Here is a 19,593-nt window from a genome sequence, read left to right on the forward strand (position 1 = left end):
TAGGTCAGAATAAACCATCTATTCCGCTTAGGACTTTATTGCTTAATACTTAAGGTACACCTCATTGTCCCCGTAGTGAAGCAGCAGGGGGAACCTGTCAGGAGCAGTGTGGACCCATCTCCAGACCTTGAGTTTAGGACTACCTTCGTTGGAGGGTTTTACCTATGGTGCATGTTTTGGGTTGATAGGGGAAAATGGAGTGACTGGAAGAAACCCACCCAGACACAGGGAGAACATGCAAACTCCACACAGAGAAGCCCCGGAACCTTCCTGCTGAACATATCTCATGAACAAGGATAATGCCTTGGCGAATGGAATTTGGTTATGTTAAAAAAAATGAGCAGGTCAAACATAATCTGTATTACCTAGCTTAATGTTTATGGTTGGTTTACCTTGTGGTCCTGGTTGGCCTCCGTAACCTGCGTCTCCCCTTTCTCCTTTTGCTCCATCAAAACCAGGACGCCCTGCATTTCCATTGAGACCAGGCTGCCCCTTCGGCCCTTTGGACAAGGGCAAGAACAGGTAAGACGTTATGTCATGACACGTTAAACAACTTAATGACAACAAAAATATATTTAAAGCGGGTATAATATGCTACTTCTACTGGTGATAAATTTAATAAAAAATACAGTTTGTTTCATTTCTTACTACACTTTAATTTTTATTTAGGTAAGCAGATCTTAAATGAATGAATGAATGAGTGAATAATCCATGCAAGTGCCTCTTAGTTGTAAAATACTGCATACATTTCAAAGGCAAAAAATAATAATAATTGAACACATATCACAAAATGTAATCAAAAACAGTATGTTTGTAAGGTCACTTGCTGTTGTTGTTTTTACCTGGTCGTCCTGGGACACCAGGATAGCCAGGCTCCCCAGGCTCTCCGGGAATAGTGCAGGGAAGATTGGTGCCTAGTAGTGGTCATGATAAGTTAGAGATCACATTTGAACAGAGAGAATGGACAACACAGACAGAGATACAACCTCCAAATATTAACAACAAATAAAATATCAGCCTAAATAAAGAGGATCATGATCAGAGGAGGGTAGAGTAAACAACAACAAAGTAGTGGTTCATGAAATTACTCAAGTAAGAGTATTTTGGAGAAATCAAATGTCTTGACGGAGCATATGATTTATAATTTGAACTTAATATAGTGTGAAAAAAAATGCAAATAATCTATTGAAGTGGGATAAACAAAAAAAATTGAAAAATGTAATCATATCTGAAGGAGTGGGGCAAGAAACACAAATCATTTAATATTGTCAACGTAAAGCATTTGTTACTTGTAGATTTACTCACAGTGGGAAAAATAACCAAAACCTTTACTCAAATAAGAGTCCTATTACTTCAATAAAGATATTACTCAAGTAGGAGTAACAGTATGTTGTATGAAAACTACTGAGATACAATAGAAACTAAAAAATATATAAATGTAACCAACTATATTGCCTTCCTCTGATAATGACCAGTTCAGATTCATAACATACTTACAGTTCACATAGTAGTGAGTCTAACAAATCCTAATAAGTAAACATGAGAATTACACATTGATTGTCTTATGCATTGATTGTCTTTTGCGTCCATTCATACTTTGGTTAATTGTTGGGCTTGTCTGGTTTTAATGCAGTTAGTGGGAAAAAAAAACTGAAAACTTAAAGAAAAAAAAATTGATATTGGTGTTTTGGTTTTCCTTCAAAAATAAACAACTGGTTAAAAAGCGCTTTAGCACTGCAGGCAGAAACATGCAGCAGGTTTGTGAAGCTTTGACTGGTGGAAATAGAGAAGCATCTGCTCTGTGATTGGCTAATGCGTCTCCCCTAACCCTGTATATATAACTTAATATAATGCATATATGAGCCTCCTGTTTATGTCATCAGACTCGGCCAAATGGAGTCCCTAAAGCTCAGGGAGTGAGAATCTTCCATTGGCTTTGTCATCAACACATATTTTAATTCTTTCGCTTATTTACACTACCAGTTTAAGGTTTGGACACCTTTTTTCATTTAATTTATGTTTGTTATTTACTTCTGAGATAATTTACACTGTAAATTCTCACTGAAGGCATCAAAACTATGAATGGACATATATGGAATGTAGTAAACAAAAAATAAACTGAAAGTAAATCAAAATTTTACATTTTTAAAAATAGCCACCCTTTGCTTTGAACGCTGATTTACACTCTAGGCATTTCTTGACCCTGACAAAGCACAGCTGTGAAGTGAAGTCCATTTCAGGAGACTTCATCACTGAGGGGAAGCCAAGGTCAAAGTTCGACAAGGCAAGGGCTATATACTTTGAGGAATTAATTAATAAATTTAGTTGAGTTGTTTTTTCTTTGCTATATAATTCCATATTTCTTGCTTCATATATATGATGACTTCTGTATGTATCTAAAATGGGAGTAAACATAAAGAAAAAAAACACTGAACCAAAATGTGTCCAGGCTTTTGACTGGTAGTGCACTTATTAAAATATAATAAATCATTCTTTAAAAATTAATGTATTGTGGCAACATTTTCCATCTAAGCTGCTGCTTGTGATTTGGCTTCTGTTCTGTTGCTTAGCGTACTCTGTGGTATCAAGCATTTACAAACCACCATCTGCTGGACAAATGCAGTACTATGAAAATACTACAGCATTCCAGTGTAGACTGAACTTGAGCTCAACAGTGCCCGCCCACCCCCTGGTTCCATAGACTTTCAGAAAAAAAATTTTAAATCTCAAGGCTAATCAGCTATGTGTTAACATAATGACCACAATGATCTATATTTTTAACTGAATTAACCTCTTCTCATTGTATTTTTTTTGTAAAACATGTGTTCATTTGTCCACCAGTTTCCTCTGCTTCCTTATCTCTATTTGGACTTTCTGTGATTCCTGGTGGATGTAAAGCGTTAGTTACCCACCCGATCCCTTCTGGCCGTCATAAACCCCTCCACAGCTGCTGTCACCTGGACAAACATGCACAGGTCAGCGGGCGATCAAGAGGCGGGCGATGTGTGGAGAGATAGAGAGACAGGTACAGGTGGCAGCACACAAAGCCAGTTAGGGTCATTTGCGCAATTAATTCAGTTCATCAAATGGATTTCAGTTCATTATTAAAGCAGTTAAGGCAAAAGCTTGATAAATTCTTGCTTCAATGTTTACCAGTTATTTCCACTACCAACAGCATGAGACAAATTAGTAATTATTCAATATATTAAAATAAACTTCTACTAAAGAGGGAGTATTACACTTCTATGAGGTATTAACTGCTAAACATATTTAGATCCCCATGTTACCTTTTGTTGTTTTGAAACATTTGCCAAAATAACATACCTACATTTGATTCTCTGAGTCTCCACTCCCTTTGCTCTCTATGCTAAATCGTTTCACCTTCAGAGCACTATCACACACAATCGGCGTGCATTCCACTAATGAAACTACTGCACATCGCCTCAGGTTTGTTAAGTTGTAGTGTATTGTTTTGTATCATGTTTTTGTATCTCTATGGAAAATTGTCACGTGGGAGCATTGGTAAGGAGGGTTCAAATACGACCCGGAGAGAGTTTGCTAAAATACACAAACATGCATGGATGACATCAAAAACCTCTTCACGCAGGTTTTGTTTTTTTTAAAATGAAGGAACAATGTTATAACATGGTAGAAAGTAGAATCCAGAACCCTCAATTTTGCATAATACCCCCTTTTTAAGCTGTGTCTCAGCTGTTGTGAGTGATAATAGCCTTCATATTAATAGCATCATTAAATCAGTGTAGCATTAGCCTCATATTAGCATCACATTCATACTGTAGTGGACTTTGTGTCATTTAATCTCAGAAATCCTCCATTTATCACAAATAATAAATAAGAGATGTATCAGTTTAAGGTTTAAAGATTAAACATTGGTCCCTTTCTTGGGTTTATACTCAGTGTGTACAGGTATATAATACCATTATGAATCTATCTACCAGTACATACAGAGAATGAGGTTTTGCAAGGCAAAACATGAATATGAATATGTTGGTTTTTATTAGCTTTAAAGCTACAATCTGTTTATTTGATTTCTGTTACTTGCAGATGATAGATGTGAAAAAAGATAAATTATAGATTAATTTTAAGGTTTTTTTTTGGTACTATTTCTCACTAAAAATTAATTTTATTTTATACTATTTTTGAGCTGAGGTATCAAAGTAATTTTGCTTGTTTATCAATAATATTGGTCTAACTATAAATTTAAAATGTATTTATTTATTATGATTTTCTGAGACTAAAACAATCACAGCGGCTGTTACACATTCATCAAAAACATCATCATTGTTAAAATGCAGCGGTTTGTGGATTATGGATTATAATTATTAATATTATGAGCTGCAGAGAAAGCACATTAATGGAGACCATTAATCATGAAGTTAACAGCTGCAGGAGGCGTGAAGGCAGGAAGCTGCTGAGGTCGGACCAGGATCTGAGCCTAAAACTGGATCAAACCCAGGACTGAGCCGGACCCAGGACTGGGCCAAACCTAAGACTGGCCCATGTACCTAAAGGGTTAATCTTAAAATGGAGACGAAATAGACTCTATGAGAATAACTATAACTACAGAGATGGATGGATGGTCTCGGCCGTCCTGTTGAAGAACACATCACGTCCATTCACACACACTCTATTAGCTCTTACATTAGCTAAAAAACAAGAATTATGAATATTTATGTTGAATTGAGTTTGACTAGTTTTATACATAGATTTATTCACTTAGTGGGTCTAGACGCTTTGGACATTGGACTAGTTTCTATTCTTTCACCTGGTAAACAAGTTCAGAAATATTGAACTTTTCCAAGCATTGTGGTTCACCATGTCTGTTCGAAACATTTGCAATTTAAATAAAATACAATATAATAAGATTGAAAACCACCATTTAATATAATCCTGAGCTAGGAACTATATTTTTTACCTTGCAAGATGGAGCAAATGAAGGTTCAAAGGTTCATTTCTGTACTGCGAATGTGACTTTTTTTTGTATCTATATTTGCTCAAATGAGTATCTAGTTTCAATACTATATTTAGAAAATTGATTAGTATCTGATTTTTGATACTTTGGATAATCCTAATCTGCCCCAATACATAAATAAATCTAATCTAGTCAAACTGCTCAAATCAACTATTCAGTTCAAGTCATTTCAACTAATAAAACTTTTTTTCAGAGCTGGTTCACTGCACACTCCACACTGACCTTTCTCTCCAGGGAAACCGGGTGCTCCAGGCAGACCAGGGATACCGGGGTCTCCAGGCTCGCCTCTGTATCCGGGGGTCCCTGCGTAGCCTCCTCCTGGCTCTCCGGGACCTCCAGGAAGACCCTTAGGACCCGGGAATCCAGGGAAACCCTTTTCACCAACTGTGCCAAAACCAGCATCGCCCTGGAAAAGAGACAGACAGGTTAGCTGCTGGTGCTTGTATGGAGTTGAGTAGAAAGTTAGCTTTGTATAGACTTACTCTACTTGATAGTAAGTCTTTTAATAGTTATTTTCTTGATTGCATGTTTCCTGTTCTTCTTTTTAAACTTGCCATTGCAATACTGTAATTTCTTCATCAAGGCAAATGCAGGTTTATCTTATCTTAACTTAAAAGTCTCACCAACAACATTTATTTTCCCCAATGAAAATAATAAAGATAGAAAATAAAACTATGAGAAAATATGATTGTACCCACATTTAAAAATTGAAATAATTTGAGAAGTAATAAATGTGTTTGAAACCTTTTAACTGAGGTAAAGTAAATATTCCAAGCCTTTCCAGGTTTATTTGTTGTTCTTAATGTAACTGCTTTTGTATGCAACAATCGGTTGCTATGCCAATAAGTTGATGTGAAGAGTCTTTTCATCAGATACTGGTCTGTTTTAGAGACTGGCTCTAGTGAGCTGAAACTGCTGTTGTCTGGCTCTTGTTTTGGTGTGAGTTATGGTCTACAGTAGACCTTGTGTAAAAAAAAAATAAACAACCAGAAGAACTTTGGCTTGTTTCCTCACAACATAATGCTACAGTACTATACTAAATATCTCACTGGAGGTCCGGGGGCTCCAGGGAAACCGGGTAGTCCGTCTCTGCCTGGTTTTCCCGTCTCTCCGGTTGGTCCTCTGGGTCCTGGGGCTCCGATCTCGCCCTTCACTCCCAAACCCTGACTGGGATAATATGAAGTACCCTTCTCTCCTTTACGTCCGGGTCCACCCCGAGGTCCAGCTGGGCCCTGAGAACGAGAGAATATACAAGGTTGCAAGCCATCCATTTCAGAAACACTGACACACATGTCACATCTGGTGACTAAGTCCTATATTTATTTATGTATCTTTGTATAGTGAAATACATAAAACACAAACTTTGCAAAAACTTCATCTGGTCAACATGGCTAATTTACTCTGCCACAATATCACACTTTAGTTTTGACTGGGTCAGTCCAGTGTTAACGTAAAAACTCACTGGAGGTCCTTGAAGTCCGTTGAATCCCGGCGCTCCTCCGTCTCCGGGCTCTCCCTTTGCTCCAGGAAACCCAGAGCTCCCGGTAGGTCCGGGTGGTCCCTCAGCACCTGGTATCCCTGGTACTCCGCCCCCAGCACAGGCACAGTCTCCAACCTCACCTACAAATACAGCATGGATGTCAACAATAGTATAGCTTCTTGATCAAATTTAAGTTTTCTATCTCATTCTATTTTAGAGACTGCTAAATTTAGATGTGTACCGGTAATTACACAACCTTCACCTTCAGCCAACCAGAAAGAGTTTTACAGCCAAAAATCCACAAATCACAGTTATGTTATTGACAATACTGAAAGTGGCTTGTCAAAGCCTGATCTCATCAGAAGCTAAGTAGGGCTGGGCCTGGTCAGTGCTTGGATGGGAGAACACTGGGAATACCAGGTTTATTTATTTAATTTTTTTGCATATTGCCCTGCCCTACTTGAACTGGTAAGTAGATTAATATATCTTGTTCATGGACCCAATAGCAGAATGCAGAGCAATTAGAGAGAATCAAACCATAGTCAGTATTAGTGAGTAAATATCATTTTCTTTTGTCACTGACAAACCTTTGACTCCATAAAACCCAGGACTCCCTGGCTCTCCTCTAGCCCCCGGCAGTCCAGGCTGTCCTGGGAAAGAACCTCTATCACTATCAGGTCCTGTAAAATACACAAAGGGAGAATTAGTTTTACCATTTAAATTAAAAAATATATCATTCATACATTAGATTCCTCACTGTTACTCATCTGAAAAGTGTGGAATCTACGTCTTTAATATAGATTTAAGCTGCCTTTGCAAGAGGAAAGTTGCGTTTATATTTATATCTTTCTGAAAATATAAATGAGCTGTGAGAACTGTTTCAATGATTTTGCATTGACCATCAAGAGCAGTGTTGGGCAGTTACTAGTAACAAAGTATTCGACCACTGTAACGAGATTAGATATAACATTTACAGTTTAGAATTGACATTACATTTTAAAATTCAATAGTTAGATTACAGATTACCTTGTAACTTTTCACTCTGTGCTGTGTCTTCTAACTGCTACAATATACCAATACAAACATTAGAAATCGAGCTGAGGGGCTGAGAGACACTTGATTTCAAATAGTTACTTGTGTTTTTGTGCTAGTTCCTGAGCTGTAGGTAGACTTGTCACCTACCTACGATATACTTTTTGGGGGTCAGTATTTATCATGGGTACTTTTTCCTTGCGCTACTGGGAGTGTAGAGGTTTGAATTATGAATTTCTATGACTCATTATAGATACAAACTAACTACTAAGTGCATGCTCTTAATTATTTATAGTAATCAATAATCTAATGACTTAAAGTATTTATTTATTTTTTTCAGAAGGAGTCAGAAGGAATAATCCGTAATTATTTTTCTAATTACTTTTCCAGAGTAACTTGTCCAACACTGATCGAGGACATGCATCGCGTCACTTTGGCATACACGCATGACTCATTTCACTTTTTAAACTTTATTTCACAATCATAATTGAATAGATCTTTGCCAAGTAAATATTGCACTTGCATTGACTGTCATGTGTTCAATGCCTTTGAAAAAATCATTGAACTGTTCACTGGCGACATCTTCTGGCCAAAGATGAGTAAAGCAGCTTGGACCTTCCCATCCAAGTCTGAAGCTTTCAATACTCACCACCGCCCCCTGCAGGCTAGCATCAGTGTAGCACAAGTACAGCACCTTGGCAGTTAGACACAGAAGGCATTGCCTTGAGGTTGTGGTACCACTTTATAATAACTACATATTAATTAGCCTTAATAAAGTATGAACATCTATCTTGCAATGAACAAATGGTTGTTTTTTTTTAAAGAGGGGGTATTTTTCTTCTATGGGGTATTAAATGCTAACACACATATACAACATATTTAGGTCACCTAAATATATTTAGGTGATACCTTGTATTGTTTTGAACATGCTACATTTGTTTCACTTTTCGGTGTCACTCTCCCTTCAGAGCACTATCACACCACATTCGGTGAGCATCAAGTTTGTCAAGTTGTAGTGTATTGATTTATACCATTATATATTTATTGAAAATTGTTGTGTGGGAGCAGAGGTGAGCTGAGGTTTGAACATGACTGTACTGCTAGTTTTGAATAAGGCCCAGAAGATATAAATACATTACTGAAACATGAATGGATGGCATATAACATCACTCCAGGCATGTTTTTCATGAGGGAACAATGTTATAACTCGGTGGCAAGTACATAAAAGTCAATTTTGCATAATACCCCCTCTTTGAATGATTCGGGCTCAGCAGCTACTTAATTAATGATTTGGGGTCAGGGTATTACTTAAGTAGTTACAAGCTTGAATCATTCTTTAAAAAAAAAAAAGTTAATTCTGAATGAAGTCTTTGTTCATGCTTTATTATAGCTTATTACAATGTAGTTAATATAAAGTGTTACCAAGGTTGCTTTATGTTTTATAGGCACATAATTGCCATGAAGTTAATGGCAATATGGTCGCCTTATTGATACCTGGTTGTCCGTTAGGATAGATGATGCAGGGCTGATTGAATCCTTGGAGGACAATAGAATTAGTGAGCTAAAAATTCTATCCACATTAGCCTATACATTTGTGTTGAATCTCAAATGATCCCAATAATAACATGCTTTCAGTGTTATAATTTAGTTACAAATTTAAGAAAACATTATCTCGAAAATGGTAGGATAATGTGTATTTAAAAAAAAAAAAAAAAAAAAAAAAAGATAACTCATGATTTTGTAAATATAAATGCTCATTGCTGATTGAGATGTGTGGTTGTTTTGCATGTGCCTGTGGGTCAGAAAGTGGACAGTGTGAATTGTCCCTATAGAGCTGTTAAGTGTGATGTCACTTCCGGGTCTGTCAGCTGACTGAAAACAATGAGCATGCTTACAATTTCCTCTTTTTAAGCTTATATCATAATAAAAGGAGATTGCCGTTGTTTAAAGCTAGCAATCTATGGTTATAACTGTGGCAGAAAGTGTATGAGGGAGGTTGAGGTAAGAAACCAGACTCCACTAAGTTACCATTAGTGGTGACCAGCAGTTAGTGAGAAATACACACTGATAATCCTATGTTATGCTAGCTTATTAATACATTATTTACACATTTGATACAATTTGTGGTTAAACATACACTTTTGAAAGGAAATTACTTATTCTTTATTACCGGAGGGTCCAGCAGGTCCAGGAGGTCCGGGTTGTCCTTGTAGTCCAGGGGTACCAGGCTGACCCTCTGGACCATAGCTCGGGCTGCCAGGGTTGCCCTTCTCTCCCTTTGGACCTGGTGTACCGGGAAAACCTGGGGCTCCACGTGCTGCATTGGAAGAGAATACGTTTCAATGAAGCTTATTTTGACAGTATTTTAATTCTCACAACCTGTTATCTAGTAGTGTTGTTATCTAGTAGTATTGAAAATCTGATACTGATCGATATTAAAACTAGTATCAAAACTAGATACTCATTGGAGGCAGCACATCAGGACAGAAATGAACCTTTCCTGAATAGTTTTACGTAGACTATTATACGCCCATGGACCACTATGGAACGTACCGGGACGACTGAGGGATTACACAGATATAAGGCCACATGGCAATACAGTAAGAAAGTACAGTATTGTTCTCACCTCCAGTTCCTGTAAAGGTTCCTGGAACTCCGGGAAGGCCTGGAAATCCTGGAGGACCTTGGTCGCCGCGGGAGCCAGGGATCCCAGGAAGGCCATTGTCACCAGGTGGACCTAAGCCAAGAAATGAAATTGTAAGACAAAGACTGGGTTTTATTTTTGTCCAAATTCTGTTTGAGTTATTACCTTGAACAGCAGTACCAAAATCACTGACATATGCTGGGGGTCCTGGAAGTCCAGGTTCTCCCTGCTCTCCCTGTAACATTTGTGTAAAATTACAAATTACAATTACTATTACTGTTACAAAAAGTGCAATACTATACCATTGAAAACATAAGCAAAATAATGTACTAATTAAAGTCTTAAATTAATTACTTTCAACAGCACCATCCAGTGGACAAATATCATTACTGTAAGCTCTATTTAAAATACTGTTAGACTTAGATAAACTTTATTGATCTACAAGGGAAATTACTTGGACACAGTAACTCGCACTGTAATAAAATAGTAATACATAAAAATGTCTAAATAATTTAAACAGAAAAATAGCATAGAGTAATAATAAAAGTATTAGTACTATTATTTATTATTACTATTTAATCTCTCCTGACCACCCGAGTGCGGTGCTGAAAGCATTGAATGTTCTCTTTGCACATGTGCAGTTTGTGTAGTAATACCAAATGACCCCAAATGTGCTTCTAAAGCCCATGTGCAGCAGAAGAAAGCCCCCTCCAGGGGAATGGTCTCTACATCCCAGGATTCCCTGACACACACTTGACCCTAAGGCCGTCTACAGGCTTTCCATCCTCTCCAACCATAAACCAACCATAAAGAGGGTTCTTCAAGAGGGCCACGGTATAGTTCTGCAATACTGGTCAGCACCTCCATGGTTTCTGTTGATGTACAGTCTGTGTTGCTGTGTCCTGGTCAGGAGAGATCTGCTGTCTCAGTTTGGGGGTCAAATATATCATCCAAATCCTCAAAGCCTCTGACTACAGCTGCAGCTGATCAGTGTTACTGATCATGTTTGATCAATACTCTTGAATGCCGGAGCGGCCTCCACTCATCTGCAGTGTGGGAACAGGTGGAAGCTGTTTTCCCAGTGGTGTTCTGCCTGCACTGAGGAGCTGGTGTCTGGCCTTTGAGTTTGGCTTGATTTTGAGGCCCTGCTTGATGCGGGCAGGACAAGCTGTAGTTGTTGTGTCTGATGCTGGCACTGAGAACTTGTGTTGTGTCCACGACAGATGTGAGGCATTATGACCAGCTGTTTTTGTGTTATAGGGGTACTATGAAGGGTTGTGCCTTTCACACTGGGTTGAGGTCATTCACCATGTCTACAGCCACAACTGTCTGGCATGAGAGCTCATTCTACTCTTCACTTTAAGGGCAGCTATGAGTCCATTTTGAAACAATATTTTCTGCTGCATCTTGGGCTACACCGAGCAAATTCACCAGGTTCAACAATGTCAACAACAAGACACAGAGGCGTTTCTGCTAGAAGATTCTGCAGGAACATAGTGAGGAATGAGGAGGGACTATTCTACTTCTGGAGCTCATCCAGGGACATAGGTGTGACTCATTAGGGATTATGACTCAAACTGCACATGTGCACCACCCTCTAGCAGTCATCCGGGATTCATAGAACCGCAGTTACATACGTAACTTTCAATTTGACAAACTAGTAACTAATTTACCTTGCCTCCGGGAATTCCTGGGGCACCTGAATAGCCTGGATTGCCACTGTATCCCTAAGAAAAATTAAGAATAATTTAATAATAACTGTAATATATTTATTAAACATAAGTAAAGTAAAGTTTGTGAACATACCTGCTGACCTGGAGAACCAGGAGGGCCATTAAAACCAGGTGGGCCCTGTGTGATGACAAAAGTAATTATAATAATATAAGTAGTTAAATCACAGATAAAAGAAATATAGAAATATAGAAAATACATCATTATATAAGGATTTTTTTTTTTTATAAAACTGTGTCAAATTTGTCCATACTCGTGCGCCTGGATATCCCGGTATTCCTTTCTCTCCAACCAATCCACGATATCCAAATGGTCCCTGCAAATAGAAAATGTATATGAATAACTGATACTTTGATACTGAAACTTTTAATACTGGAGCTTATGATTGTTTACGCACTAGAACTGAGATGGTAACATTGCTTCCCATGCAAAACTGGACCCATTGGTGTCAAAAATGCATTTTAATAATTTGATGATAAACATTTGTAACAGGCCTATTCAACTTGTGGCCAAGGGGCCAGATCAGGCCTTCCAAACAATCTTATCTGGCCTGCGGCCCACCTTCCAAATATTCAAATATTTTCTCTTTTTTTCTGGTTTAGTCATTAAAACCTGTTTTTAATCTGGGTTGGTACTAGTTAAGTCATAATTTGATCCTGGTTTAGTAGTTTAGTACTGCTTTAGTCCTGGTTCTACCTCAGTTGATACTAGTTCAGCATATTGTTTATTTGGAGTAATGTTGGTGTGAGCCTTTTGAACTATTTGCCACAAAATCTAATACAGCAGTTGTTAAAGAATTGAACAGCCCTGTTTAATAATGCTGTTTAATGATAAAATATTAAAATGTGGATAAAAAAAACTTACAGGTCGTCCAGGGCTACCAGGAAAGCCACGGACTCCCTTAGGGCCTGGGTCACCCTTTGAGACATAAAAAAACATAATCAGACTTTTGAACAGTTTTAAGTATTTTGTGAAGTAATTTGTGAAGTGTTTCCATAGTTACCCTGTCTCCTTTATAAATAGTGAGAGTCTGTTCGCTGACTAAAGGTTCATCGCCAGTAGAGCCGCTTGGACCAGGAAGACCAACGTCACCCTGAAGAAAGACCATAACATAGACTATCAGGGGAAGTACATTTATTTAATGAATACATTTGTTTAATAGTGCATACCTTATCTCCTTTCTCTCCCCAATATCCTTCACCGTGGCTTCCCTAAAACATAAAAAATTGTAAATTAAAGGCCAGTCTTCTTTTTCCAAATCAACTTGCATCTCCTGACTCTTGCTTGGCTTGGAGAAGTGCCTACTCCTGCTTATTTCCATGGAAATATTGTACCTTTGGCTATAATATTCCAATGTATGGGATCAAATTTATCTAATTCCATGGCGAATGTTCCATATTATGGTTTTAACCTTCAATGTCCATGGAATCATGCAGGTGGCATAGAAAGTTACACACTATACCTTTAACATACAAATGTTTGCTACACATTTTTATCCAAAAGACAAAGCTGTTTTCTTTTATCAGTTAATGTCATTTTCTATTGGATTAATCACACCTATGTCCTCCTGGCAGCTCTAACGTCTGCAGCCTTCTACACAGATATTCACTGCCCCTCTGTTGCAAGAACAATCTGAATCTAGAAATCTTATGTCGCTTTAGAGACGTATATTCATACAACCTAATTTTGCACTTACCATCGGGCCTGGGGGACCGGGGGGACCAGGTGGGCCCTAAAAGCACAACATTTAACAAAAGAAGTAATGTTTCAAATCTATATGTAGGATTACATTTTTTTTGTATCTTACAGGATATCCAGTGGGACCAATTGGTCCAGGTGATCCAGGTCCACCATCAAGACCACGTAATCCCTAAACAAAGAACACATGTCAGTATGTAATTCATAATTGTTACATCAACTGGCAGGATATATTAATTTAAAATAGCACAATTTAACTTCTTAGTCATGACATTACACAGGCACTTCAGCCAAAATGGTTGGTACTGGTATTGATATTGGAGATGGCAGTAGCAGACGTAGTTGTGGTAGTACTAGTAGCAGTAGTAGTAGTAGTAGTAGTAGTAGTAGTAGTAGTAGTAGTAGTAGTAGTAGTAGTAGTAGTACTAGTAGTGGTTATAGTAAGTAGTTGTAGTAGTAATCTTGGTATTGGGGGAAGTTATAATAGTCTGGAGGTAGTATTACTATAAGCATTGGTAGTAGTTGTAAAAGTAGTAGTTGTTATACAGGGTGTTCATAAAGTCTCTTTACAATTAAAAAATGAATTACAAAGGCAATTGATAAAATATATTAATATGTGTGGGATTATGTGCAATTGAATTATTGCTCCATTTTTCTTCCACGAGAGATCTGTTCCTGTAGATGTCTACCTTGACATTTTGATTAAACATGTGGCACCACAACTGCAGGACCTTCAACCAACCAACATTTTCCAGCAAGATGGTGCCCCAGGACACTGGGGTCTGCCCCAGCACACTGGGGTCTGCCCCAGCACACTGGGGACTGCATGTTCCTGAGATTTCGAGATGATTGGATTGGAAGGGATGGACCAATTTTATTTGCACCATGTTCACCAGATATCACACCTCTGGATTTCTTTCTATGAGGCTATGTTAAAGATATACGTATATCAAACAAAGATACAAGGACTGAACTAAAGCAAAAGACAACAGATGCAATTACAGCCAATGATAATTCTATGCTACAGTGAACATGCCAAGAATTCGAGCACCGTCTTCATGTGCTTCATGCGACTAATTGTGCTCATATAGAGGTGTATTAAATGAAGTAAAAACTTTGCAAACCAGTGAGTACAATAAAACTAGTGTAATTAAGATATATTATCAATTGCCTTTGTAATATTTTTTTTTATTGTAAAGAGACTTTATGGACACCCTGTATTGTAGTCACAAATTAATTTGAATCGATAAATCAATAAAAATGGCATGATTTACATCCATATACTTGTATTAACTAAATAAAGTCACATTTATATAATGACGAGTTGACAACAGCCAAACTGCCTGTGAATATTTTGTAAATATTAAAATCTTACAGGTGGGCCATCGGGTCCTGGAAAACCTGGTACACCCTGAAAATCAAAGAGATAATAAAAAAATGACCAATAAAACAATAACTGAGATAATAAAATAACTAAAACCATGGTTTGTTACCGTGACGCTGCTGTCAGAGATGTACACAGGCTCTCCCTTCTGTCCTTTGGGTCCAACTATTCCCTGTTTGAGAAAGTATTATCATTAGTCTAAGGTCTCAACATATAGACCCTTTAAAATACTATGTCACTTTGCTAACTGGAAGCAAAGTGAAGTAGGACATCTCATTTAGAATGTTTTGTTTTCCATTTTATTGGTGTATTTTTAGATTCTAATATAATGATGCCATACAGGGCAAGAGACAGTTTTCTCTGTTATAAAATTGTACTTTGCCATGAAATATCTAAAAAGTAAGTTCACAAATGTTGAACCTGCTCATTTCTTTTAGTGACTACACCCAATAACACACTATTTACTGTATCTGTATTTTAACAATATTTATTTTATCTGCCCTCTCTGTTAAATGTTACTGGCCTACACAATGTTGTGACGTTATCTGAAACCAGCAGTTGGTGATTTTCAGATCCTAGAATGTGATGATGTCATTTTCCCAGGAGGCAAGAGCCAGATTTCCCTATTGATTATATTGTGCTTTGCAATTAGCAATTAAAGGGTCTAAATATAGACAAACTGATACCAAATGAGGTCCCAAACTGTCATAGCTGGACTTACAGCAGGTCCCGGAGTTCCGGGAGGTCCGATGCCATAGCCGGGATCCCCAGGCTCGCCCCTTGTCCCATTACAGCCATCAAGACCTGGGGGACCTCTGGGACCATCAGCGCCGGGATGGCCCTGGGTGGGGAGGGGGGGTTGTCTTAGATTAGATTACTGTTTAGGGAATATATATGTCAATATAATTACCAAAATGTTAAATGTCGTGCTACTTACAGGTACACCATCATTTCCTGAAAAGCCGGGCACGCCCATAGGTCCCTACATAAATTAGAAATTAGTTAATTGGTCATTGGGAATATAAGAGCATCATCTAGTGGGCAAAGATGGCAGCACAAATATGACTTGCATTTTTATTGGAAAGAAAAAGTTCTGATTTTCAACTTTCTTGTGTGATGAAAAACTTGAAACATTATAAATTATGCCTTCTTTTATAATTGTTTAATGGGCCACTGTTTTAAAACTCCAGTTTACATGGATTATCGAGTTGATTCTTTAACACCATCTAGTGGTCAAAACGTGGCATTGCAAAAAGATTACAACACTGCTCTTTTATTGGTTTATCTCATAAAGTCATATAGACCAAGATCCCAAAAAAATTAAGTTAAATCAAATGTATTATGTGAATTACAGTCACCTTGCAAATAAAGCATTCACCTTATGATAATTCACTGTCTGTTGTGTTTGTTTAATGCCATAATCAATATATTTAATGGGTTCATTATGGGCTGGTTTGACTGTGATCACATTTACTAGGCATGGTCCGATATCGATTTTTGAGCTGTTGTTGTGGCCAATAACTGATATTTACAGATACCAATATTGAGTTTTTAAAATCTATACTAAAGATCAAATGTATGTTAGGTTATAATGAAATTTACAAATTCACTTTTCGCTTTTGAAAAATAATAACAAAATGGGATGTAAATTCATATTTTCACAAATTAAGTCTGTTCAAAAGACAAATGTGATGCAATGAGGCCAACGTATGAATGACACATGGACACAGAGACTGGGAAGTGCAGAAAAAATTGTAGCAAATATCTGCTAAATTTTCAATATCAGATCAATAACAATATCCAGGAAACCGATATATCATCCGTAACATTTACACCATTGTTCCAGGATTATTCCCAGTACTATATAAACAATCAAATAACAGATAGATTCACCACTGACAATATATCTCATGTATGTACGCCACATCTTTAAGTAAAACAGAAGCATATACCTTGTCTCCTTTGGGCCCAGATGGCCCCTTTAGTCCGATGTGGCCCTTCTCTCCTTTGGGTCCTGAGTGACCGGGCCCTCCCCGAGGCCCCTCTGCTCCGCTGGGGCCCACCTCGCCCAACGGCCCGGGACGACCCTGCAACAACACAGGGAAAAGTGGTCAATATAAAGGAATACATTTCACCCTATACCTTTTTGGTCTTGAGTTTGATTTAAATACAACATCCTGTAATTAAAATTTTACAAGACTGAAGAAAAATCTAAACAAGGGATAAAGTCACTGCAGCGAATCCTTCCATTCTGGTGCTTGTAATTTGTGTTTTGTACTCCAGGGATACGGGCAGGTGGTGATCTTCCAGTAGAAAAGTTTCATGGTGTACCTTTATCAATGTCCAAATCTCATATGTATTTACAGGAGGGCTGGGCAATTAATCGCTCAGCCCTAATTTATACAGTATGTTTGGTTTGCAATCAAAATCACTCCTCCAGGTAATTTTCCACGTTCTCCATGTGTCTGTATAAGAAGTTTGATTCTTTTTTAATAATGAATATAATATGAAAATATAAACATAGGTAACAGGGTGGAAAACCTCAGTTCTATTTTCCACAAGGAGCCCTTTTGTTTTTTTTGTTTTGGAGATGGAAAGTGTCTCTTTAGAAGTGACTTGAACCAGTGCAGTTGTGAGAAGTAGCATAGGATTTGCGGGGATGGGTTTAGACTTGTTCAGCTCTGAGGGTGGTCCCGCTACAAAACGTGCCACTGCCGACTTTTAAAATGTAAATAGATGTTTAGACAGATTTTAAATGCTGTTAAGACAATTAAAAGGTAATAACTTCCTTTCACTGGTTGAAACATACATGTACAGACAGATTGTATAAGCTCAAGTATAGTTAAAGATACACTATGTAACTTTTCTGCTTGTCTCCATGTTGTAGCTGATGTTATAGCACCCCCTGCTTACAGTAAGAATGCTAAAAAGATAAGTCTATTGCGATACTGTGGAGCATTCCAGGCTAATCTCCATGGGGACAATCATGTAGTGGACTCCCTCTTGGAAAAGTGACATCATGCACATTACAAGCGTTCATATTATCAAAGATTTAGACCTGTTTATTTCTGCTGTAGTCCAGATGTTTGCTCCTGGTTTAGTCCTCTTTCATAGTCCTAGTTTTAGGCTTCACACTTAATATTTACTCTTTGGTTAATTCTATTTCAGTTTCAAATAAAAAAGCTTAAAAGTTTGAATTGGACGTTTCATTTCTTCATTTCTTGCTTTAACCCACTAGATGGCAGCAGACTCACATCAATTCAGCAGTTTGGATGCTAACTAACTTGGCACATTTGACAGATATATTTGAATTTTACACAATATATTTTTCTTAATATGACTTGGTTTGTATCTGAGTTAAATATTCATCATAGTTTTACATCAGTTAAATGGTAGTTTGTGAAGAAAAGTAGAAAACAGAAAACTGGAAAATACAGGAAGGAATACAAGACACAGAAGACAGTTTTAACATTTAACAACTGTTGTGTAATATGTCATATCTGCTGCCCGTGTCCAACCAGGAAGTAACATTATAAAATCTGAAAAGATCTTTAGTAAAACCTTAAAAGTAATGATGTTAACTATGTTTATGGGTAGTCTAAGCTGCCATATATACTTATATATACTTATGAAAGGGAGAGAGTGTTACAGATGGGGTCAAAAGTTGCAATATTTAAGGCTATTCAACAAAACCATAAGATTTCACCTGCAAGCACAGTAACTGCATAAGTGTATTTTAGTCAGAGGTGGGAAAGTAGCCAGAGTTTGAGTATTTAGTAGACATATCTAGTTTCAATATTAGTTTTAGTATTGATTCATTTATGTATGTTTACTTACTTTCCTATGACAAATAATGACTCATCTTTACTTTACAATATTTACTAATATATCGATTAGGTATCATTTTTGACAATCCTAATGGTAGTCCACGAGGGACATTCTATGCTTTGGAAAATAACTTAAATAATAATTTGCTTATAGTTCAATGAATGCTCTGTAGGGTTAGTATATATATCCAGAGGTGAGTGGAGTAGCCAAAAATTGTACTCAAGTAAGAATAATGTTACTTCAAAATAATATAACTCAAGCAGAAGTACAAAATAGTGGTCCAAGAAGCCAGGGTAAAAAGTATTTGAGAAAAGTAACATCTGATTTATAATTTGAAGTGAATGTAATATGAGGGACAAAACATAAAATAATGCACAAAATCTGGTATTTTCAAAGGATAGACACAAATATAGCAAAATTAAATCATATCTGAAGAAGAGGGGCAAGAAACACAAATGTTCAAATCACTCCATACTGTCAACACAAAGCTTTTGTCACTTCTAGACTCACTCACAGTGGGAAGAGCAACCAACAATTTTACTCAAGTAAGAGTACTGTTACTTCAATAAAAATGTTACTCAAGAAGGAATGAAAGTATGCAGTTAGAAAAGTAAAAAATCTTCAAAAAGTTAATCAAGTAAATGTAATTGAGTACTACCCACCTCGGAATTTAATAGTTCATTTAGTAGGACTGTTAAGTAAAAAATCTTTTAAACATTTGCCAATTGTATAATATATGAATTAAGAACCAAATGTATTGTTTATGGTGTACTTTAGTCCAACTTTAGGCCCGATTTCGGTCA

General features: G+C 37.2%; 1 protein-coding gene across 2 annotated transcripts in view; it reads right to left on the minus strand.

Moving 5' to 3' along the window:
- Positions 1 to 19,593, minus strand: part of col4a6 (collagen, type IV, alpha 6) — a 138,105-nt gene that overhangs the window by 24,536 nt on the left and 93,976 nt on the right. The window contains exons 5-27 of one of the 2 annotated variants that reach the window (XM_055228849.1): positions 16,915 to 17,049; positions 15,900 to 15,944; positions 15,684 to 15,803; positions 15,072 to 15,134; positions 14,954 to 14,989; positions 13,688 to 13,750; positions 13,577 to 13,612; positions 13,050 to 13,091; positions 12,884 to 12,973; positions 12,745 to 12,798; positions 12,134 to 12,196; positions 11,956 to 12,000; positions 11,823 to 11,876; positions 10,315 to 10,384; positions 10,132 to 10,242; positions 9,676 to 9,822; positions 9,000 to 9,041; positions 7,061 to 7,153; positions 6,456 to 6,613; positions 6,043 to 6,225; positions 5,216 to 5,399; positions 843 to 914; positions 393 to 500 (exon numbers count right to left, since the gene is read on the minus strand). In XM_055228849.1, the coding sequence (XP_055084824.1) occupies positions 393 to 500; positions 843 to 914; positions 5,216 to 5,399; positions 6,043 to 6,225; positions 6,456 to 6,613; positions 7,061 to 7,153; positions 9,000 to 9,041; positions 9,676 to 9,822; positions 10,132 to 10,242; positions 10,315 to 10,384; positions 11,823 to 11,876; positions 11,956 to 12,000; positions 12,134 to 12,196; positions 12,745 to 12,798; positions 12,884 to 12,973; positions 13,050 to 13,091; positions 13,577 to 13,612; positions 13,688 to 13,750; positions 14,954 to 14,989; positions 15,072 to 15,134; positions 15,684 to 15,803; positions 15,900 to 15,944; positions 16,915 to 17,049 (2,014 nt within the window). The remainder of the gene's footprint in view (positions 1 to 392; positions 501 to 842; positions 915 to 5,215; positions 5,400 to 6,042; positions 6,226 to 6,455; positions 6,614 to 7,060; positions 7,154 to 8,999; positions 9,042 to 9,675; positions 9,823 to 10,131; positions 10,243 to 10,314; positions 10,385 to 11,822; positions 11,877 to 11,955; positions 12,001 to 12,133; positions 12,197 to 12,744; positions 12,799 to 12,883; positions 12,974 to 13,049; positions 13,092 to 13,576; positions 13,613 to 13,687; positions 13,751 to 14,953; positions 14,990 to 15,071; positions 15,135 to 15,683; positions 15,804 to 15,899; positions 15,945 to 16,914; positions 17,050 to 19,593) is intronic. The other variant, XM_055228850.1, reaches the window with a different exon arrangement.

The sequence above is a fragment of the Periophthalmus magnuspinnatus genome, chromosome 18 (genome assembly GCF_009829125.3).
Source record: "Periophthalmus magnuspinnatus isolate fPerMag1 chromosome 18, fPerMag1.2.pri, whole genome shotgun sequence".
NCBI lineage: Eukaryota > Metazoa > Chordata > Actinopteri > Gobiiformes > Gobiidae > Periophthalmus > Periophthalmus magnuspinnatus.